Source organism: Sminthopsis crassicaudata, chromosome 6, assembly GCF_048593235.1.
Source record: "Sminthopsis crassicaudata isolate SCR6 chromosome 6, ASM4859323v1, whole genome shotgun sequence".
Lineage (NCBI taxonomy): Eukaryota > Metazoa > Chordata > Mammalia > Dasyuromorphia > Dasyuridae > Sminthopsis > Sminthopsis crassicaudata.
Window position 1 is genome coordinate 221,810,393 of NC_133622.1, and position 23,875 is coordinate 221,834,267.

At 37.5% G+C, this 23,875-nt stretch overlaps 2 protein-coding genes across 3 annotated transcripts in view; one reads left to right on the forward strand and one right to left on the reverse strand.

Annotated features, from left to right (window-relative positions):
* Positions 1–774: 774 nt before the first annotated feature.
* EIF3M (eukaryotic translation initiation factor 3 subunit M) lies at positions 775–23,174 on the forward strand. The gene is made up of 11 exons (XM_074272550.1): positions 775–1,295; positions 8,876–9,008; positions 10,487–10,625; positions 10,813–10,936; positions 11,089–11,183; positions 14,752–14,835; positions 15,543–15,642; positions 16,539–16,620; positions 21,355–21,498; positions 22,313–22,373; positions 22,884–23,174. The coding sequence occupies exons 1-11, from the start codon at positions 1,254–1,256 to the stop codon at positions 23,002–23,004; spliced, it is 1,125 nt and encodes a 374-aa protein (XP_074128651.1). The 5' UTR covers positions 775–1,253; the 3' UTR covers positions 23,005–23,174.
* A 16-nt stretch (positions 23,175–23,190) lies between these two features.
* CCDC73 (coiled-coil domain containing 73) overlaps positions 23,191–23,875 on the reverse strand; it is a 133,044-nt gene continuing 132,359 nt past the window's right edge. The window contains exon 18 of one of the 2 annotated variants that reach the window (XM_074272547.1): positions 23,191–23,779. In XM_074272547.1, the coding sequence (XP_074128648.1) occupies positions 23,555–23,779 (225 nt within the window). In that variant the 3' untranslated portion in view covers positions 23,191–23,554. The remainder of the gene's footprint in view (positions 23,780–23,875) is intronic. The other variant, XM_074272548.1, reaches the window with a different exon arrangement.

Below are 23,875 nucleotides of genomic sequence, written 5' to 3' on the forward strand. Positions count from 1 at the left end.
TGGGGAAAATGCAAGAAGAAAAAAACAAGACCAACGTCAAAACATGAGGTCATCAGCGGGACACAAAGTCTAGCAAGCCAGAAAGGGAAGGCTGCAAATGCAAAACTTAGGAGTCATGCGAAGGTGGGGAGGATTTGGGAGCAACGGTGGAAATGGCAGAAGTAGATTGGCTTCCTGCCAGGGATATTGACTAGCGGTTGGACCATTTGGCCAACCCTTCCTACTTTGTGATAGGCCCAGGTCAGCTAGGGTTGCAAAGGATCTTCCCGGGGTGGACGCTGGGGGTTGGGAGACTTCACCTGAGGTGAGAAGGGATTGCCCGCCCTGGGATCCCACAAGAATGCAGCTTTTGGGTGATTTTCACCAACTTTGCAAAGTTTCTGTGTATTTGTGCTCTGGCTTGGCCAGGGCCCCGGACCAGCTCAGATTTCTGAATGGCTTGGTTTGGTGGATAAGAAAGCAGGCTGAGATGGCTGAGCGCTCCATTGGCGCTTTACAGATGACCACTCATTTGCCCTCACGACCACTCGGGGGAAGGGCCTATTCTATTGTCCCCATTTTACAGCGGAGGACACTGAGGCAGACAGGAGTGAAGTGGCCTGCCCAGAACACGCAGAGGGTTATCGGCCTCCCATCAGCCTCTTAAGCCCTTTCCTGCTCCGAATTGATAGAAGTCTAGGACACCTCGGCTCTCTCGGGCTCGGAGAGCCCCGATATGACCAGGAAACCCCTGCCTGGATCTGCTTGTGGCCGCCCGACCTCGCGCCTGCGCCCGGGATTCAGTCTGGAGGAAGAAGGGGAATGTTCTAACTCTCGTTCTCGCCCGGGCGTGCGGACAGACGGATCGCCGGAGGGGTCACTGCAGGGGCCGCGGAGGCGGCTCTGCGCATGGACAAAACGAGGCGAGCCCCGCCGGAAGCCGTTTCCGGGGCTCCGGAGGGGGAGGCGGGACGGAGGGTCAGCCTTCGGCCTCCCCAGGACAGCTGTGGGGGATGCTGTGAAGAGGGGCCCGGCAGGGCAGCGGCTGCCCTGGGCCTTGAGGAGTCCAGTCCTGGCAGGGTGGGACCAGGCCGCCAGACCCGCGCGAGAAAGAGGCCGCCTCCCGGGCCCGCGGCCCCGCCTCCTCCCGCTCCCATGACACGCTCTGCGGTGACCCGGAAGGACTTGTGCGCCGGCGGAGCCGGACGCAGGCCTCTTTTCCGGTCGGCGTGGTACAGCGAGCGCAGGCCGCGGCGGAGCCCAGAGCCTTCGTCATGAGCGTCCCGGCCTTTATCGACATTACCGAGGAGGACCAGGTCGGCGCCGGGGAATGCGCGGGGCGCGGGAAACGCGGAGCGGGCGGGGGCGGGGGTGGAGTCAGAGAGCCGCCAGCTTGGGCTTGGCCCGGCGGGCCTGGCGGAGCTTGAGGCCTGGAGCGGGTGGGGGTCGGGGGACGGGAAGTGGTGGCGGGATGCTCTGGGGCTGGGTGAGGGCCCGGGCTCCCGGGCACTGAAGGGCAGTGCGCGCTGAGGAGCCCGGCGTGGCGGCCCGGGGCGCTGGGGCCGCTCCCCCGGGCGAGCCCTGGAGAAGAGCGGAGTCCACGCGGGATTGGCGACGGAGAAGTCGGCCTCCGTCCCGCCTCTGCCTCTTCTCGCTGTGTGACCGTGGGCGAGTCACGCCCCCTCTCTGGGCCTCCTGTTTCCTCATCTGTAAAATGGGAAAGTTGGACTAGAGATGGTGTCTGACTTCCCTCCTAGCCAGGAAGCCGTGACCCTGCGGAGCTCTGGAGCCGGAGGCGTCGTGGGGGGCGGGGAGATGGGGAAGTCTTGGGGACACTGTGTATATCTGCTCCCCAAGCACTGGGTGTGACTCCAACGGGTGGACCAGGGCTGTTTTAAAAGCGTTTTCTATGCATAGACGAGTCTGTCTACACGTGTTTGTCGTGCAAACAGCACTTCTTAAGGGCCTTTCTCCTCTCTGGGAGAGCGTAGGCCGATAAGGAAACAGCTGTGTACAGACGAGCTGCAGATGGGATAAACGGGGTGACAGGTAGAAGGCCTAGAGCACTAAGGGGGGGAGTCAGGCCTGGGCCCGGCTGCAGATGAGAGGTGGAGGCCGGGGCCGGGTCAGCCTATCGAGGAGGCAGAGGGGGCAGCCCCCGGGATTTTGTGTAGGGGAGAGAGCATTGTCCCCCTGGCAGCGGGAGGAGAGGCCGGGCCTCTCTGAGCCTCGGCTTCCGCATCTGCACCCTGACCCAGCCTGTGTTCCCTGCAGCTTTCTTCCTAAAGCCTGACAGGGAAACTATCCTCTCTCTGCAGATCCGCAGTTTAGCTGCAGCTGATGATTAGAGCACTATAGATAGGCAGCAACGAGGGGGTAGTGAAGGATCGGATCGCATTATCATGTATACCAGAGGAACAAAGCGGCTCCTAAATTAGCCCCCTCTCCGCTGTCCCAGCGGTTCCCGGGCCCAAAGTGTTGCTGCGGTTTTCAGCGTTATTCACATATGTATGTTACACTTTCAGAATCGCACTGGTCCATTTTGTTGGCTTGCACTGTTTCTTGGCGGTCACCTCTTGTACTTTTTGTTATGTTAATTTATGAGCTACTCCTGGGGAGTGGGAAACCTGTGTGATCCATGTGAAACTTGTATTTTTATGAAATGCCTGTCTTTGGTGTTTTTCCTGTGGTTTAATCAGTGGTTTTATATGTTAGGTGTAGGGATACAAAGACAAAAATAAAACTCCCTCAAAGGAAGGTGTTATGTGTGGGGATATCATGTGTGCTAATGCCTGTACAAAATATTTAAAAGTAAAGTACAAAGTGACGGGAGATGGGGAGACGGTAGAAGCTGAGGCATTCCTGAGCTTTAAAACCAGGTTCTGAGACATGAGTGTGAAGAAGGATGCGTTAGAGATATGTGGGACAGGCAGCTACAGGGAGGTGGGAAACGGGGCTGTGTTTGAAGAACTGTTTTGTCATTGTGCTGTCCTTGTAAAAAAGCTAATTATCAGGTGATAAGATGTATATTTAAGGTAAAATGTCACTCTTTGTGAATAGTTTCATTTGAATCTTGTTGAAATTCTTTTTGATAATGTTATTTCTGGCTTTGTAGGTGGCCTGTGAAAAACTCTTGTCTAAACTGAAAACCAAAAGGAACTGACTAAAAAACTAAACTTTAAAAAATGAATTGGAGTCTCAAACTTTTTTTTTTTTTTAAGTCTTTAACAAGAAGTTAGAATTTTAAGTAATGAAGTGTTTTAGGAAGTAAGAATAAATAGAAGATTTGTGTCCAAATTAAAACGAAGTGCCATTGGTGCTTCCTTCAGACTCCAGGGTTCTGTGATTCTAAGGTGACAGTGGACTAAGCAATGCCTAACTGGCAGGAGGGACTGAAAAGGTGTGGGTCAGAGCTGGAAATAAAGGAAAGGGGTGATAGGATGGAACTAATTAGCCTCATTTCCTATTGCTCTTTGTTAAAGATACAGTTAAATACTTGGGTCTTCATAGAGATGAGGAAGGAGAGGTTGTTCAAGACTTAAAAGAGCCACTAGAGTCTGCAGGTAATGAGGCCAGCGTTACTGGGTGACAGATTTACAGGGGGTGGGGGAAGAGGACTGTAAAAATGGCAGGGGCTGGGTTAGGAAAGCCTTTACAAGCAAACCAGAGGGTGTTCAGACCTGCACTTCAGGAAGGTCACTGACAACTGAGGGGAAGATGGATTGGCACAGGCAGGGGCTTTGGTCAGGCATGAGGTGGTGAGGGTCTGCCCCAGGGTCAGGGTTTAGGTGTGTGCCTAAAGGAAGCACAGGCAAGACTGGCCATTGAATAGGTCTGTCAGAGATGAGAAGGGGAGGAGGAGGACATCCAGGTTCTGAGCTTGAGGGACTGGGAGGCTGGTGGCACTCTTGATTATAACAATGTTAGGAAGGGAGGAAGGCTTAGGGGAAAGATGAGTTTCGTTTAGGACATGTTGAGTTTAAGTCTATGGAATATCCATTTTGAGATGTCAGAGACATTTAAAGAGTTGAAAAGAAGGTCAGCAGACTGGTCAGGATGACTAGATCCCAGAGGCATCTTATGGAGACGCTGATGAGATCACCAAGTGAAGTGTTAAAAATGGAGAGGAGGGACAGGATAGAACACTGTGGGACCTCCAACAAAGAAAACTGAATGACTGGAGCAACAGGACAGAGTGATATGGAAACTGGTGATTGAGCACTGCAGGGAAGTCAAGAAGGAGGAATACTGAGAAGGGGCTATTAAATTCAGCAATTAAAGAGATCTGCAGTGATTTGAGAGTTTGGGTTGATTAAGTCAGAAGAAAATTGAAGAGTAAAAGGAAAGGAAGCTGGTTTGTAAAAGGGAGGATAGATACTGGACAATAGCTAGCAGGAACAGATGGATTCAGTGAGTTTTTTGAGGATGAGGAAGTTGGATGTATTTGTAGACAGTAGAAAAGCAGCCTGTAGAGAGAGGTTAAAGGTGAGAAAGTATGGATGATAGAGGGGATAAGTTGTCAGAGAAGACTAAGGGAATTGAGTCATAGAGTGGTCCATTATTTGCTATAGCAAGCAGCAGTACCACCTCTTAAAATGAGAGAGTAGGTGACCTTTAAGTTCCCTTTTTTGAATTTGTGTCCTTGTAATCATTTTTTGTCTTTTGATATAATTTCTAAATCAAGTCGTGTTTTTCCCATTTTTGAAATAGTAGATTAGTCGAATCATGATTTGTTGCTGCTCTAAATTTGATTCATCCAGGGCAGCTAGCTGGCACAGTGGGTAGATCACCAGCCCTGAAGTCAGGAGGACCTGAGTTCAAATGTGACCTCATACACTTAACACTTCCTGGCTGTATAACCCTAGGCAAGTCATTTAACCCCAATTGCCCCAGGGGAAAAAAGCACTTGGGGACACTGAAGATGACAGGTGAAAACTATGAAAAACATGTGGACAAAAAGTATCTTTTGATTTGTTTGAAACGTATTTTGGTGTGTATCTCACATAAGTCACAGTACTACCTTCACAAAATCATAGAGAAAGAAACTTTGGGAGTGCTCTAGGCTAACCAACATTTAAAGCTCTTGATGGACAAAGCACTGGGCATATAGAAATAAAATAAAAATAGATTCCTGCTTTCAATGAATGTGTATTCTATTTGGAAGAAAACAATAAATGAACAGAAAAGTATAGATATATGATAATTTAGGCCATTAAGTCCAAACTAAGATTTCTGGGGGAACTCACTTTCTTCTGAAGCGGTCCATTCCTGTATTATTAAGGTTTTCCCTATATCAAGCCAGAATTTGCCCCTTCATAATATCTATCCATTGCTCGTATTTCTGTCTCTTGAGACAAGTAAAATTGTAACATTAGACAACGTTGCTTGGTATGATTACTGGAGAATAGACCAACACTTTCAGGAGTGAACCTGTTCCATTTCCTAAATGCCCCATTCCTGCTATTCCACATAATAATAATATCCTCAAATCCCACCCCCAACCACCCAGATCCTCCAGAATCATAAACCCATATTTTTTTCTTTCGTTTTTAAAGAGGCCAATGACATCACAGGGTGATGACTACATAAATTGGATTTAAGTGAGGCAGAGTTGCACACAGTAGGCAGCTTGGAACAGTTCTTTTAGGTTCGTAAGAATCCATTGAAAGAGAAGGGTAGCAGCAGCCCCACACTCCTGTGATTGCCTGACTTTTACAAGACCTTTATATCTATTAAGTTTTGCATTTTGTGTCCCTGTCTGCAATTACCCCTCCCCCCATCTCATCATTGGACTGAGCTCCTTAAATGCTCACAGGAACTGTTTAATTGCCTTTCCCCAGCATTTATCTTGAGTGCATACAGTTAGTAAATGCTGGTTGACAAGTATTGCCTATACTAGACAATGGGAAATACATGAGATAGAGACTTAAATATATAGGGTGGGGGGGTTGTTTGTTTGGGGGGGGTTGGTTTTTGGTTTTTGCTGAGGCAATCTGGGGTTGACTTGCCCAGGGTCAAACAGCCAGAAAGTGTTGTCTTGAGGCCAGATTTGAACTTGGGTCTTCCTGACTTCAAGACTGGTGCTCTATCCATTGTACCAACAGCTGCCTCTGTGGTTGCTTTTTAAGACTAAGATTCCTATTTTTAATTTTGTGGTTATATTTATATATCCCTTGATGTTCCTTTGTTATTCCTCTGTAAAGGAAAAAAGGAAAAACGCAGAAATATCCTTGCACCATAAGATTTAAAAACATGAGGTGTTTAGGGAAATATCTAAAAGGGATGAAGCCTAGAAGATGCGAATACTCAGCTCTGTTCTGCTAAAGACATTGCCAGTTAGGTGACTTTCCTTGCCTGTGATAGAAATGTAGCAGCTTGAGCAAACAACTTTTGCACCCTGCTCCTTTCCTCCTTATCTGCAATACAGTTCCTATAGAATAGTCTTTAGTAGAGAGCCTTTTTGAATTTCAGGCCAAATTTAGTAAAGAAATGTTTTTACAAGATTTCATAAAAAGATTTGTGTTTTATAAGTCAATAAACCTAATTCAGAAATTGTGATAATTCAGCACACAAATATTAAGTGCCACAATGCACAACATTGTCCTAGTGCTAGAAATAAAAGAACAAAATATTGTACCCACCCTTGAGAACCCCACACAATACCGGGATATGTCATACATGGATAAGTATAATACAGAATAATTTTAGAAGGAAATGGCTATTAGCAGTGAGGAAGGAATCAAAGAAAGACAGGGTGCATCTAGAAGTCCACAACTGTAAAAAGTGGCTTGAGAGAGTTTAAAGAATGAGGCACAAAAGTGGGGTTTGTATGCTGCATCAACAAACAACTTAGTTTCCAGTTTGGTTAGAATGTAGAGTTTTTAAAGGGAAACCGAATGGTGTGAAACATGACAAACTACAAAAGCAAATAGGACCCAAATTGTGGAGGACTTTAAATGCTAGGTGGAGCAGTGTACATTTAGAAGCAATGGGAAGATATTGAATGTGATGTAGTTATTCCTCAGAAGCAATAGGGAGGATGTTATGGTCAAAGAGGAGAGACTAGAAGAAGGGAAATTCATTAAGAGAAATAAGGGCCTGAACTGAGATGGAGAGAACTAGAGATATAGATACAGAATAAGACAAAATTTGAGTTGTTTAAAATTGGGGAAAAAGTCAAGGACCTTGGGCTGAAATTACAAACGAGGTGAAGAGGCAGTTTAAGATTTACTTGAAGTAGGGAAGTTTAGATATGGTAGAGTTTGGTCTGTTTTGGTCCTATTAAATGTCGGGTACATAGGGAGCATCCAGGAAAGATGATGGCAAAATAAGTTGATATTGCTTTGCCTGTTTAATAGTGAAAACTATTTTTTTTTTTTAAGCTGCTAAATAAAGTGTTGTGTTCAGAAAATGTGTCCATTAGGAAGAAGAGCTCTCTAGAATCATAGAAACTTGGAAGCTGAAAGGACTCTCAAGCTGTCTGGTGTTATTAATTTAAAGAGCTAAATTTCTGCCCAAAACAAGGAAAGAATTTCATCAATTCAATTTCAACCTTTAAAAAAAATTTTTTTTTTATTGGTAGTTTAAGCAAACAAAATGTTTTTCCCCATGCAACAGAACATTTTTCCTGCTTATTTGTAAATGCTTTTAAGGTACTACATTGTATTTATCACTGTATTTTCTATATTTCAGAAATCATAAAATTCTCAAAGAAGATGTCATATTTTTAAATATCCTTAGGTTGTAACTTTTTGAAAAGCTTGTATGTATTATATGTATATGTGTACATTTTATATCTATCTCCATTGATTCTAAATATGTAATAATAAGCTCCTCTAAATGACTTTATGCACTAATTTTTAATGTATACAGGTAAGCATAACAGATTTGTTAAGTTGTGTGTTGTTTCTTGGTTTTTTTGTTTTTTGTTTTTGTTTTTTTTATTCATTTAGTTATTAAGTGTCAAGTATTGAGCACCAGTTTGTGCTAAGTCTAAGTTCCAGGAACACAAATAAATCTCTACCAACAAGGAACGTTTCAATGAGAGAAACAAGTAATACATATATCAATATATCCAGAATAAATCCAGATAAATACAATATAGTTTGATAGGTAGGGCACTCACTAGTAGTCCATCTGTACTAGCACTTGAAGGACTGAAATAAAAAGAGCAAGTTTGAAAGATAAAGTTGTAAGGCATTTTACATTTATAGACTTAAAAGCCTTCTCCCATTATCTCATTAGTTCAAGAATTTTAGTACATTAGCTGATTATTGTCTAAGAGGGCAGGGAGAGAGAGCCCTGCCCCAATGGAATATGATAGAGGACTCCAGGGTTACAACAAGAACAGGTATAACAGTAAGTCCTAGATTGGGATAAGACAGGAAGATGGGGCATTGACTAAAGAAGTGGCCTAAGTAGTTTTCTTGGTAGAAAGTGTCATTCTAGTTCTGAATTTGAGCTATTTTTCTCCTCAAAGACTAATCATTCATTATTCCTAGTGCATTATTCATTTGGGAAGTAGTTGAGCCAGCACACAAGTAAAGGTTTATTCACTTATTTTTCATAAAAGAGCTTAATGTAGCCCTTGATCTTCCATGGCTATGTACAGACTAGGGGCTTGACTGTAGTTATATTTCTATTTAGAGTAGGGGGGTAGGGAAGTGATGATAGCGTTCCCATTTTGAAGGAAAACCACTTGAGACTGCAGAATTCTGAAATGGAGGGATTTTTGATCAATAACTATAGACTTCCATTTTTTCTAAACAAGTTTGTGAATGTGTGTATGTGTATGTATAGTTCTATGTCCATAGGGGCAGGCATCTGGATATAGAGATATATAATGTGTATGTATATATACATATAAATCCTGTATACAATTTCTTCGGGTTGATAGGCTGCAGAACTTCGAGCTTACCTGAAATCTAAAGGAGCTGAAATCTCAGAAGAGAACTCTGAAGGTGGACTTCATGTAGATTTAGCTCAGATCATTGAAGCGTGTGATGTTTGTCTAAAAGAGGATGATAAAGGTTTGTCCCTGATGTTCTTTTTTAGAAAATTCACAGGTACCATTTCATTGAGCATGTTATTTCTGTTTATAAGAAATTTATGATTTAAAATTTCCTATGATGGCTGTTTTAAAATTTGTTGTACAGGTCTTTTGACCTATGTTGTAATTAAGGCATGATTCCTCCAAATTGTATCTGAGCCCACTGAATGAAATGATAGGCCAATCTCCTGAGAACAGTCCCAGCTCAGCTTTGATTTTCTTTGACTCCAGCCGGGCAGATGTATAAATACTGTTAGCCATCCTTCAGCCTCCCCAGATTTTATGCCATTCCTTGTCAAGGAAGCTTCAGTTTTTGACTCGGTCCTGCCCCTTAAGTGACATTATTTTAACAAACATTATATTTTAACAGCAGTTAACAGGTGAAGGGTGCCTATTTTTATTAAAGACCCATCTTCATTAGGCTAGGAAAATTCTGAGAAGGTCCATCATATCTTACAATAGGAGAAGCAGTGTGCTGTACATAGTAGAGAGAGGACTAGTCCGGTTAAGAAGAGCTAATTTGATCACCTACCTCTGACAGGAGGAACTAGCTAAAGTAAGGTACTTTTACCCTTTCAGTGCCTGAAGTAAAAGACTAGATGATAGAGATATTGCCAAACTGAGATTAGTAAAGTTAATCTACACTGATGAAAGTGCATCCAAACAAAAATGGGTAAAAAACCCTTAATATTGGACAATCTTGAAGTGAGTTTGAACAAAAGAAAGCTAAAGAATATTTTTCCTTTCTCCTTGCTGACATATATATATATATATATATATATATATATATATATATATATTAAAAAACCAAATACTTATTTTCAGGTTCTTTAGAAGTAAGCTATAATGATCTGAACATTAATTATATTAACTAGATTTTCTTAACATATAACAGTCAAGAATGAAAATGGCCCACTCATAATTCAATTTTCAATTATATTTCAACTTGATGGGTTTTTTATTGGCTTCTTATCTTTTCCATATGTACCATAAACTTGTAGAAATAGTTAAACTATCTTCTCTACTTTGGAATTAAATGAATACAGTCTTAAAGCCTGAAAAGTTATACAAATCTAACAGATAGTTTACACTTGAACAGCATGCCAGTGAAATGTGTATATGTATATAGCTGATAATAAGTCATCAGATATTTATATGTGAATATATAAATTATGTGTGTATATGTATCTCTAGTTCCTTGAATGTTGCAAATTCAAAAAATTAGCATAATTTGAGGTGATGAAGGACTTCATTTTTTATGCAACATGTTGAAGAAAAAGAATCTCTTAACTCTCTGGGCACAGAGTTACAAGGAACCGGATTAGACCTTTTTACAGGTTGGAACCCTATTTAAAGGTCTTTATTCTTATCAATACTCTTATCATATATAAACATTCCTTTAGCAAAAGCATTAGCATTATTATATCCCAATTGATTGCACCACTAATATTTGTATAGATGTCGAAAGTGTGATGAACAGCGTTGTATCACTCCTCTTGATCCTGGAGCCTGACAAGCAAGAAGCTTTGATTGAAAGCCTGTGCGAAAAGCTGGTTAAATTTCGGGAAGGTGAACGTCCATCCCTGAGACTGCAATTGTAAGCAAAAATTTAGAGGCTGGAATTTGAGGAAATAGTTTCATAGTACCACTTGTAGAGTCATCTTGGGAAATTATATTGGTATTGATCTTTACTAGACATTAATGATTAACACTGTACATATAGAAAAGAAGACAAGTTAATCTTAAGTAGTAGATGTTGGTTTTAATCTTTTCTTTTTGACTAGGTTGAGTAATCTTTTCCATGGAATGGATAAGAATACCCCTGTAAGATACACAGTATATTGCAGTCTTATTAAAGTAGCAGCATCTTGTGGAGCCATCCAGTACATTCCAACTGAATTGGATCAAGTAAGTTTATTTCTTGGAGTATTCCTCCTACTTGTAGGGGGGGGGGGAGGAAGAATTTAAATTTTATTGCTAAAAAGAAAAAGGTCGGAAGTTCTAAATGATATTTCTTTTAGTCTGTGGTGCTAGCTTTAAATTTTTTCTCATTGCTTTAGGTTCGGAAATGGATTTCCGATTGGAACCTCAACACTGAAAAAAAACATACTCTTTTGAGGTTACTTTATGAAGCACTTGTGGATTGCAAGAAAAGGTACTCGGAGCTAATGAAGTGATTTTAAATGGTTCAGGGATTATAGGCGGGCGAGGGACAGGTATATTGGATAACATTTAAGCGGGGCAAATAGTTTGGCTTCACTTTCTAAATCATGAAATTGCCATAAATCTCATTCTGTGCATTTTACCCTACTTAGTTTGAACATGGGTTTTCACTGCATCTGTTTTGATTGTTATCTTAAGAGCTTCTTCGTTTAATTCTAAGTTAAACAATTCAATCTAGAAATATGACTGTAAAGTTAATAGTGGAATCTTTTTGCAATCTTTAAACACTAAAAAAAAGGAAAACTCTTGCTTTTGTTCAGAAAATGGTGCAAATGTTAATCCTCAAGCTTCATAGCTTTATGCCAAGTTTATTATTTAATGGTGCTTTGATGTCTTGGTGCATGGTAGTGCTATCTCTGTTGTTTAATGGCAAAGGGGGGGGGTCTATCAATCAAAGTTAACACAATCAAAGTTTCTTGTGTAAACAGTATCTTTGAGACAAAACTTTGTGGTAGACAGTGCTAAATGGGTGCCTATTAAGCTTTTCCAAAAGATGGGAATTTTAAGGGTAGTTTTTAGCCCAACAGATTTCTCACACCCAAAATGTTGGGCTTTTTGTTGTTGTTGTAAGTACAACTGACTTAATAGCATATGCAGAAATGATAAGTTTCGTGCAATTTAATGGGATTAATACATAGTGTTTTTACTAGTGAAGAGTAGCTCTTCATTTTCAAAATTAAAAACCTGGGATTGGAATATCATATCAACTTCTGACTGCCCAGAACTTTTATCATCCATGGCAGTTTGTTAAATTATTTCATTTATTTTGAAAAAACTGGTTTTCAAAATAGTTTCAGCATACCTTTTTACTCTAGTTCTTGTGGCTAAAAGTTCAAGAAAAACAGTGTTCTGCCTTTCTCCCCTTATCTTTTGTTATGGGTGGGTTTACTTTGATTCTTTATTAAATATTACTTGAGTTAAAATCATATTAATCCTTTTGCCAACAACCTATTACATAGGATCTGTAGGAAATTCTTGGAAGTTTGTTTATCTTGAACGCTAAAAAATCTGAAAGCTTTTCCCAGCAGTTTCCCCTCTTTGGCAGAAAAGAAAATAAGCAGTGACCTTGCACTCATGACCTGATTCATTCTCCTGGATCGGTAGGCACCATCTCCAACATGCTAGAAATCTCATAGCAGAATTCCAGTCTTAGCATTTTTAAGATGTCAGAACCATTTGTGGATTACAATTTTTAAAAATTTTGTTTATCATGAGAAACAAACTATATCCTTTTTCAAGTAGCAAGGTATTCAGCAAGCACTCAAATAGCATTTTAGATAAGCATGATAAGGTTCTTCTACAATGTTGTCTCTACTTCTCTCCCCCATCACACACACACACACACACATACACACACCCTTACCCTTTATTAATGTTCTTATTGTCACTAGGCCTCTCCTTGACTAGGTGCTATCACTTTGTAGTCTAGGACTGCTTCTGAGCAGCTTCATTCTCAATTTCTTAGATGTCATTGATATAAAATTATTAAATATTGAATTCAGTGTTGCTGTTAAGGCAGCTGGCCCGGAGTTCCTACTTTTATTTATCAATTCAACCAGGGTTCACTGTCCAAATTATGTCAATGCTAGTGATTAGAGAACGAACCTCCTTGTGTGTGACAATTCAAACTTGGTTTTTAAAGAAAGGAAGGGACTTGACCTTGTTTGGACTATGAAAAAACCATGGTTGTGAGCTAATTGACTGCCCTCATCCCCAGTTCTGGAGTCAGCCCATTTGCCAAAAAAAAAAGAAAAAGAAAAGAAAAGACACTAGATTAGGAATGAGGAAATGCAAGTTAGAATCCCAATTCTATTACTGACTGTTATGAGCAGATTACCTTTTATAAGTTTCTCTTTGTTCATCTGTACAGTGATAGTTTGATCCAGATCATAAAGATCCCTTCCAGCTTTCCATAGACTCTTCGATGATAGCTAAGCCAGTCTGGTTATTAAGCTACTTAAAATTTTAACCAGAAAAGAACTATTTAAAAGATTTATCTCTCCTCCCCTCAGAGTCTAAAAGGGGGATTTTTCTACTAAATGGTAAAATTTGACCTTTATTGATCTTCTCATCATAGCATTTCAGAAGTTTGTTAAGTGAGCTTCTCCTTATAATTAGATTTGTGACTAATTGTTGAAAACTTATGCCCTTAGGAAGTCAACCTGAGTTTCACAAATTTATCATTTTATAAGATAGACTGTAATGAAATTGATACATTAGAAAAATCATTAATGTTTGCTTAAGTGGTCCAGCCAAATGTTTGTGGTGATGCCACAAGATAGCTACTTATGAATAAAAATAAAGTGGGAATATTGGTAATGGTGGCAACTTTACTTTTTAGATTTATTTCAGGGATTACAGGCATAATATTCCTGCAGTCTGGAAAATCCCTGTAAATTTTTTTGGCCTTCCCTTCATACCAGAGAAGAAATCTTAATTTTTTTTTTTTCTTTTATGGGGTGTTTACAGGACATTATTATAAAATTTGAATTGATATTATATCATACTGACTATATATTTTATGGATTCTGAGTTTGTAAACTTTTGGGTCATCGGCTACTTCCACAAAATTTCCATTTATTTTCTTATGCTGACCTGTAATATATCAAAACTATGATGGGGAAAGTTGTGAAGTGGAAGAGATAAGTGTAGATTTCCTCATTCATTCTGAAGCAATGAATCCTTTGAAGAAGGTGCCATTATTATTATATCTGTTTGAAATGATTAAAGTGAGTCTCAGAAAGGTTAATGACCCAGGCCAACATAGCAGCACACTTCTCCAGTGTACCTGCAATCTACACTTAGTATGTTTCATTTTGTAAACTGGACATTAAACTTATGACATCATTCTTAGTTGATATGAAGGATGAGAAATAGTTTAGGTTCACCAGACAACAGTAGTCAGTGGCTACAGTAATCCAGTGATAAACCCAAAGACTCCAGCTTCTGAAATAAGGACTCACTATTTGAGAAAAATTACTGGTAAAAATTTGAGTTAAAGGATGAGCCATAGCATTTTTTTTTTTTTTAACTACATTTACATGTTGTCTTTTAAATCAGGATACAAATTCTGACTGAAAATTGAAAAGAAAAAGATTTCCAGCAAAACTTAATTTGGGTTTGTTTTTTGTTTTGTTTTTTTCCTTAAGAATAGCAATTTTTTTTTTTTTTTAAATAAGTGGTACAAGCTTCTACTTATTTTTCCTTAATTGTATACAGATATGTGTATAAAAAGTACTCTAGTAAATAATAAAAACCTGTTTCTTCTAGCTAGGAAAAGCTTTTTCTGACTGGTGCTTAAAATGAAGAGTGAAGATAAATATTTTATAAAAACCCAAATTTAATTTATCTAAATTGCCCTTTTTGCTGGGTAAAATTGCTCACCCACATCCTTTTGAAGATAATTTGAAATGAAGTTACAGAAATAACTGGATAGTAGTTGTAGTGATTTTTTTTTTTCAAGAGTTCCTAAAACAATATCTTTTTTTTTTTTCCCTTAGTGACACTGCTTCAAAAGTCATGGTGGAATTGTTAGGAAGTTACACAGAAGACAATGCTTCTCAGGCTCGGGTTGATGCCCACAGGTAATTGTTAGAGTACTTCAGAAGAGTCTTTAAACTTTTTTCTAAGACATTAAAAACACTGTGACACTAATGCCAAATTTGTGACTATGGCTAAAAGTCAAATGATTGCGTTACTTACAGAGTCTAATATAATTAAATCTATAAACAGACATTAGAAGGGGGTGTTAGAACATCAGAAATTTCATGAAAGAACCACATGAAATTTGAAAACTATGCTCCTTGTATGGAATTAAGATTTCATCTCACCCCAATTGAAGAACCCTAGAAGCCTCCTAGCTCATCAGGAATTCTTCAGAATAGTTTGGAGTAATTAAGTTTTCTAAGACCTTCCTAATGAGTGCACTTTGTGAAGGTTAGGAAAATCTGGTGCCTCGTCAACACTCTAAAATTTGATGCTTTCAAAATAAGTCAATTTATGTGACTAGGAAGGGAGAGGCCCAACCTGGGTAATGCTTCTGCTGAGAAATAGTTGAGTTCTTTAATTAGGCATCTGGGCCTTATGAACTCGGTTTATTGCCGTTACATTTGAACTCTTTGCTTTGTATCTTCCCTGGTTTTATGTGTTTGGCTTTTGCCCATTTGCTGTGCCACAGCATTTTGATGTTATAAATGAAGTAGGCTATGCTCTGCAAAAAGCTGTGAAAATAACAAGTGGACTCTTAAAAGATTCTTATCTTTAAAAATAAGATGTTTTGTTTTCACATTAGGTGTATTGTAAGAGCATTGAAAGATCCAAATGCCTTCCTTTTTGACCACCTTCTTACTTTAAAGCCCGTCAAGTTTTTGGAAGGGGAGCTTATTCATGATGTAAGTAGCTCATCTTTTTAACACGAAAATGTTCTTTCACAAAGTTACATCACCAAACAATATCTGATTTTGTTTTGTGATCATTGAATTTAAATGTGAACAAGAAGGTATGGATAAGAGAGAGAAACCACACCACAGTCTATTTCAAGTTTAGATGGGGCTTTTGTCCTCTCCCACACCCCGTCACCTCCCTGGCTGTGCAGTCTAATATTAAGCAAATGTTTCTATTCAGACTGCTTCTTGGAGTCAACTTAGTGGTTTGGTGGTTGGAACATTTGGCATAGAGTCAGGAAGACTCAAATTTAAAGCCCACCTCAGGCACTTACTAGCTATAAACTATAAATAGTTATCTGTTTATACAATGCTGGACAGGTCACTTAACCTGTCTGCCTTAATCCATGGAAAAGGAAATGGCAAACCACTCCAGTGTTTTGGCCAAGAATACCCCCCAGACAGTATTGTTATGCTATGGTCTGTGAGTTATTAAAAGACAAGACTGAACAACAATAATAATGACAATATATTCAAGAAACTGACCTCATTATTATATGAATATAAAACATAATTGGGGAGAAAAATCTTTTGGAATTCATTAAGTCAAAATGCCTTTCCAAGGGCAGGTTTGAATGAATTTCAGATTTCCTGTTTGTTTCCTGTTATCTGTGCCATTGCCCCCATTAACATGGATAATTGAGACTTGACCATGAATTATTGCTTTCTCCTAATTAAATGAATCTTCAAAGCAAATTAGAGGAATATGTTAAAAGAACCTTATGCTACTCTGTTACAAGAAGTAATGATAATTAGTTTGAAAACTTCTTAAATATGTCATGACTTATTTTCTGTTTATATAATGCTTTACCATGTCCTTGGTTTGTTTTCTTCCATTTATCTAGCTTTTAACCATTTTCGTGAGTGCTAAATTGGCATCCTATGTTAAGTTTTACCAGAATAATAAAGACTTCATTGATTCTCTTGGTAAGTTTTGAGAGGGTTTGTTATTTGAAATGGGATGGGAGAGGGTACATTGTCATTTTACTCCTGTTTGTTATCTGAAGTCTTGGGGAGGGAGAGGAAAGGTGCTTATTTGGGGGAAACTGAAAAGAGATGAGTCAGTGGACATAATGGAAACATCATCAGCACAGAAACTGGGGAACCTGGGCTTTGGCCTCATCTTTCTTGTTACTTGTGATCTGACATAAATCCTTAACTTTTCTAGGCCTCAGGTCTCTAATTTATAAATTTCTTCCAGTTCTTAACTTTCTACAAATATGGGAATATCAGTGTAATGGGATTGCTGTAAAGTTATGTTGAAAATGATAGTGTAGACTTTAGAAAGTGTCTGTGGGGAGGAGTAGTAAAGACAGGGACCAAACATAAAGAAAAGAAGTTAAACATCTGAATATGCTGCTGAGCATCAATCCAAAGGAAAGTTTTCCTTATTTTTAAGAGAAAATATTGAGAGTTTATTAAGATTGAAAGGTTAAATATTTGGTTAGAACAAAACAAATCTACCTATCTGAAATTCTGAAAAAATTAATTTTATTTTCCAGTATTTTTTTTTTTTTTAACTTTAACTACTTAGGGTTAAGTTTGACATGCATTCAAAACATTTTAACATGACAGGCAAATTTCAAAGCAAGAACATTAAAACTCATGTACTAGACTTTAATGATATTGTTAGCACCTTTTTCTTGAAATTCCACATGGTTTTGTAGATAAATGAGTCAGCTTTTGGGAACAGGTATAGGATAACCATAGAGTTAGTGACTCCCTGACATCCTTAGTGTTTTAGGCCAGAGGCATGGATTACAATGATTCTTGCCAATGAGGAGAAATATAGAAAACCGTAGTTTAAAAAAAAAAAGTAGCTATGGTTTTGTGTATTTTTATTGTGTAGGATGTTTCTCAATTATATTATGACCAGGACTCACCATGGAGTTTGCATTTGCTGCCTCTGCTTTAGGCAGCAGCCTTTAGGTCTAGAAGTATCTAAATGAACAAGTTGCCTTGACAATAGGAAAGCAATTTTTTCTCGATATTGGAATAAAAATACTCCTTATAAAAGCAGACTGAGTAGAATGTTTCCATCATTATGGAAATTCATGTTGGTGGCAATTTGTTGAATAGTTCTATCTCCCTTGTTTGTATCCATATAACTCACAGCACAAGGGAAAATTAACTTTCTCACCCATTTAATCAATTAATAGACATTTAGAAAGCATCTGCCTTGTGCAAGGCATTGTGTTGACATAGTTCGTGTGCTTTTATGAAATTTTGGCGATTCAGGAGTGGTGATACAAAGAAACGTGATTGACCTACAGATGAGAAACTAGAGGCCTGGAACAGCCACATGGCTTTGTGACTGAAGAAAATGTTGCCTTCATTTTGACTTAAGAAAACCATCTTCTTTTCTTTGAACAGAATCTAATCTCTCAGGGTTTTCATTTCTTCCTGAGGCATAGTTTTAAGCCATTTTCTTCAAACTTCCATGTAAAAATAATATAGTCTGTATCATTAAGTTAAAAAAAGGTCCTAAAATAACTTAGTGCTTAAATTGGTTTCATGGACTGGTTGTCTAAAACAACTAGTTTGTGAAGATGTTGTCAATTTTAGGGTTTTATCTATGGCCTCAGAATCCATATAAGTCAGATATAAGACTTTAGGATTACTCTGAATTTTCCCCATCCATAACATTTTTAGAATAAGCTCAATTGGGACTCTCACTGCCTGTTTTAGGTCTGGATAAAGGCTTACACAATTAAGATTTTTGAAATCTATATCCCACCATTAGCTTCTATTTACATATTTGCCAATTTATATTATAAATTTGAACCATAGGTAGGAATCAGGGAAGAGATTTGTTGTTTTTTTTTTTGGGGGGGGGGAGAAGAGTGTCTAAACTTTCCCTGCTTATTGATTAAGTAGCAAAACATAAGGCTGAAGGTACAGTAAGGTAAACTACAGGCAAATGTGTCTCTCTACGCAATGCTTTGCTAGGGGCATTAGACCCAGAAAACCACATTGTGCCCCAGTTAATTTGTTTCATGGCATGAAGCTCTGTGATGGAATGTTAATGTCAGCAACCTCTTTATTTACACACTATGGAAAAAAAGGAGTAGTAATTAACACTTTGACACTCCCCCATTGATGTGTAATTGACTGTTTCAAAGGAGCACTGGTTCATAAGCTATTGCATGCATTAAAATTGCGTTCTCTATATTGCAGCTTTGTAGGACAGGGGTCAGTGACAATGCAGAAATTGTTCAATGATGCAAATTTTTTTATTACTGCATTAAGGTTTTGACATATTAGTAATGAATAAATGTTTCCATAAAATGAGTTTTTTGTTTTGTTTTTTTTTTATAACTTTGAAATTGAAATATGACACTGAATACTGTGACTTCATCTTTGAAAATAGTGTGTCGTTTTCCAAAACAAAGCAGAGAGCTGGGCGGGCAGCCTTTTACACAAACAATGTTGGCTTAACAGTTGGTAATTTTGAGGATAGCTCTGAAGGGTTTGGTCTTTTTGTCTCAAAAAAGAAAACTGTCAGAATCACCAGCTGTTTTCCTATAAGGGGGGAAAAAGTATTTTATGTTCTTTTAGGATTTGTTAGTTTATGCTGATTATACAATTTAAATTGCAGCAGTTAAATTTTATTTCTTGGATACTTTTAAATGTATCCTCTGTCTTCTAAAAAAAATCGTTTTAGTTTGGCATTGTCATATTCCCTTTTAATTGAGAAGTTATTTAGGTAAAATGCTTGTGCTTGGTTTTTAGTATATATAAAAATTTCACAGGTTTTTCTTAAGTAATGAACTCTACCACTGTGTGCCATTGGAATTTGTTTAGGAGATGTAAATTGTTCATTGCAAAAGACTTTATATGTGAATTAAGGTATAGCATCAATTTTTTTAAAAATTGCTCATCAAATATGTGCATTAAAGATTGTAACTCTAGGTCTTTGAGGATGACTAAAAACTTGAATAGGTGTAGACACTGTCTTGTTGAATAGCTTTTGTAGCTTCTTACAGGTGGCATCTGTTAGAATTTGTTGTTTCATTAACACTGACAACTTGGGCCAACAGTAGCATAATCTTGTGTCAACTGAATCGCCCTAACATGTCCACATTTAATCTGATGTTATTCAGTTGCTACCTTTTTGCTTCAGAAAGTTAATCAGCATCTCATTTGCATTTGTTAATTAGGGCTAATGTGCACTAATTGATTTTTTGATGCTTGTAGATTTCCATTAAGCCCAGTTAGCAATAGTTGCTGGTGTACCTCATTCATTTGAGTTATGGTGATCATGTTTTTGTTGAATCTGTGCCAGATAAAGGAGCCTGCAACATAATTGTAGCTAATTAACACAAGATTATGCCCTGTATTAATGTGCTTCCTTGATCTTCCATTAATGTAGGAATGTTATAAATTTCAAACTTAAATATTTTCAGAATGCTAATGTCTCTATATTAACAAGTTGCCTAAAAGAAATATTCCTTATTAATTTTTTTTAAGACAATATGAACAAACTGGAATCCATAAATGTTGAAGCCATTAAGACTGTTATTTGTACTTAACAGATGATCAAAGAGAAAAGAATTCTAGATTAATTTTTGGAAACTTGTCTCTCTTTAAAAGTATTGATTCATTCCTACTTGTTTTGTTACTTTGCGATGAAACTATTGATGAAGTTATCTCTGGCTTTTTGAAGTCCCAAGTCTGCACAAGATTGTCCCTTTTGTAATCTGGATTGTCCATACCCAATAGATACTTGTTGGCATTTCTAACTATCAGTCTTTAAATGTTAGGCCCAGACAACTTTCAACAAGTTACTTTCATCTGTGAGATAGAGCATTTGACTAGAGCACCAATCTTTTTATCAACTTATGTATTGTAGTTGAATGTAAGATGCAGTGTTTTTTATTGACCATTAAATGAACAGGTTGGACAAGTTTGCTTATATATATTTCAGCTTTTGGTAAAGTTAATTGGAAAGAAAGTAGCACTAATTATTGTGTTTCATTCTCTATAAAAATTGTTGCTTTTGATGTTCAACTAATCAGGAAGCATGGAAATAGAACTTGCTCAGCTAACAACTATAGTTGGTTGGCATTGATGCATATATTTTGCTTTACATATGCTAGGTAGGAAAAATTGTAACATTTGAAAATAAAATTTATGAAATTTAATGAAATTAGAAAATTAAAATTTGACATTACAAATGGGATTAACATAAAAGCTAATAAATAATGATTGGAAGAGAGTTGATATCAAATAGAATGTGGATTTAGTAAATGTAAGCACCACAGGAAAATAATGTTTTAATTCTCTAAAGTACCTTTAAAAAAAAAATTTAATTCACTGTCTTTTACCGTTATGTGACTAGCTCTGCTACTGTTCATAATGCAAGAAAAGTTATCTCTTGAAAGGTTTATTTCACATGAAATTTGGTCTTAACATGCAGTTTTTCAGTACAGATTACCTCATAGGACTTTTGAGCTATATAAAGTGATTTGTACACATAAAAACACTTCGTAAACATTGAGTGGTTTTTTTATTCAAGTTACTTGAGCATAATTAGTATCTAATCACAAATGTTCTCTTTAATCGAAATTTTTATCAGGTTAGACTAAGTTATAAATGTTGGTTTCTTTAGTTAAAAATTTGTATTCCTTATTGTTCTTCAATACTTTTTTTATCTTTTAGGCTTGTTACATGAACAGAACATGGCAAAAATGAGACTTCTTACTTTTATGGGAATGGCAGTAGAGAATAAAGAAATCTCTTTTGATACAATGCAGCAAGAACTTCAGATTGGAGCTGATGACGTGGAAGCATTTGTTATTGATGGTAAGGGCCATTAGATCTTTTTCTAAGAGTTAATTGTCTTCTATATTTGGAATACCTAAACATGAGTTTTGATTCCTCCAATGTACTTGGGAAATCTCCAAAGCAAGAGTCCTATTTTGTAGAGATCTGTGTTTAGCTCTGTTAATGCTCTAGATCTTTGATATGACATCATTGTTTTGGGTAGATTAGGATTTACCATATATTGTAATACTGCTCTAAAACAGTAAAGATTACATTTAGCCTGCATGTAACTTAGGTTATATTCCTTATCCCCCAAAAAGTAGCATATTAAGCAATTCAGCTACATTAAGACTTAGTGTTCAGCTATGTAAATGGTTTTCCGTTTTTACATATATCCATGTGTATGAATTTCCAATGACAAATTCAGTAAATAAAAATTAATTTATAAAGCAAAAGCTTATAAACACGAAGAGTGTCTAAATGGCTCTCAGTGACCTGAGGCTATAATTTATAGAAAATGTTTTTGTGTGTGTGTGTGTTTTTTTTTTTTTTTTCTTATTGCCATTAAAATAGGATGTGTTTGTAAAAAGGAGCAGTTTATAAAAATTATACAGGATATTGGATTAATAGATTGGCACATCAGCTATAGGATGAATGCATGACCTTCATTCTCAAGTGCCTTGATTGTCATTAGTTTGGAATATCTAGTTTGTTAAAAATATTAGAAACACATTTGAATGTTCTCTATTCTGATTTTACATAAAGGTTTCTGATAGAGTGCTTATTCAAGTATGTAGCCCCTCTGTTTTATAAACATTCCTTAAATTTTTTGTTTTAAAAAATTTCTTTTCAGCTGTAAGAACTAAGATGGTTTACTGCAAAATTGACCAAACACAGAAAAAAGTAGTTGTCAGGTAAGATATGTAATTCTTTGTGATTTTTGGAAAACAAGTTAATGTTTTAATTATTTAACTTATTATATATCTGTTTACTATTTTAACTAGAAGCAAGGCATTGTTCCTATCACTTGCCTGTGGTTAAATAGTTGCTATTTATCATAATTTTTATTAAGTTCAGACTGAATGTGATTAGCTTATTTAATGAAAGAGTCCTATTTTCCAGCACATTTCATTTAATGACCCAGCATTGGCAAGAATACTAATGACTTTTGTGTCTGCTTTATATAGTTCTGCAGAGCAAGAGAAGGTCTGGAATCAATATGGTGAAGACTTTAAATATGTACATGTATATATGTGTATGCATATATATTCGCATACTTATAATCTCACAGTACTCGAATTCGAGGTTATAAATTTGTTTTCTTCTTATATTCAGCTTTGCCTTTAATAAGAGTAGAACATTCAAGCTATTATAGAGTGAAACACTATTATGCTAACGCTTTCTTTTGATTCTTCAATTTGTAGTCATAGCACACATCGGACATTTGGAAAACAGCAGTGGCAACAACTGTATGACACACTAAACGCCTGGAAACAAAACTTGAACCAAGTGAAAAACAGCCTTCTCAGCCTTTCTGATACCTAAATTTTTATGCATGGTTTTGTTCTCTTTAGAGACAATTCTAAATCATAGTAAAACATTCTAAAACAAATTTTGATACCGTCTTGAAGTTTATTGTCTCAAATTTCAAATAAAAAAAAATACTATACCAGAAATTTCAGGAACAAAAATAATAAATTACGGAAAGGAAAACATTTTGTTGATCTCTGTGCTGAAAGTTTTGTTCTTGAAAGGGGCTGTTTGGATGAAACTCTTTTGAGGTGAGGGAGCATCAAGACAAAGGGGGAAGGATTCATGGAGGGAAGAAGAAAGGAGTCAAGATTTCTAAACAAACAGAATTTAATCTTTGAAGGGAAGGTTGCCAAACAGGATGGCTGCTCATTAAGGAAGCATGTACAGAATTGGATCCTTGAGTGGAAGGAATAAAGTGGTTTCATTGTATCAAACAAAGTTGTAAAGTGAGGATGTTTTTACATTAATTACATTATATCCTATTTGGTTCAAAATACAGCATTCTAGTTAACTAGTTACATTATAAAGAGCATCCATTCAGTATTCAACTTTTTTCAATTACTTATAATAATAACTCTTCAGATTTTCTTTTTCTGGTTTCTTTAGACTTCTCCAAATTTAGAAACTTTTCTATTTCATTAATTTGGTTTTTCATCAAAATGGCTTGGGATTGCCAGTCAACCTCTTCTTCACCAAGAGAACAGTTGGTGGAATCAGTCTTATCTTTATTCTGGGCTTCCTGAACAGGTCTGGGCGGTAAGCTGGCCTTCAGGAGTTGTGGTTTGTCCTAGAAAAGAACACACCAACCGTCATTAGTCTGTTGTGTGCATCAATCATCATTACTGTATAGTTATACATCTGGTGGAAGGAGGCTGCAGCACAC

Coding starts and splice junctions, on each gene's coding strand:
- EIF3M (XM_074272550.1), top strand. CDS start 1,254: ATGAGCGTCCCGGCCTTTATCGACATTACCGAGGAGGACCAG. Junction 1,296..8,875: donor ACATTACCGAGGAGGACCAG/GTCGGCGCCGGG, acceptor TCGGGTTGATAG/GCTGCAGAACTTCGAGCTTA. Junction 9,009..10,486: donor TCTAAAAGAGGATGATAAAG/GTTTGTCCCTGA, acceptor ATATTTGTATAG/ATGTCGAAAGTGTGATGAAC.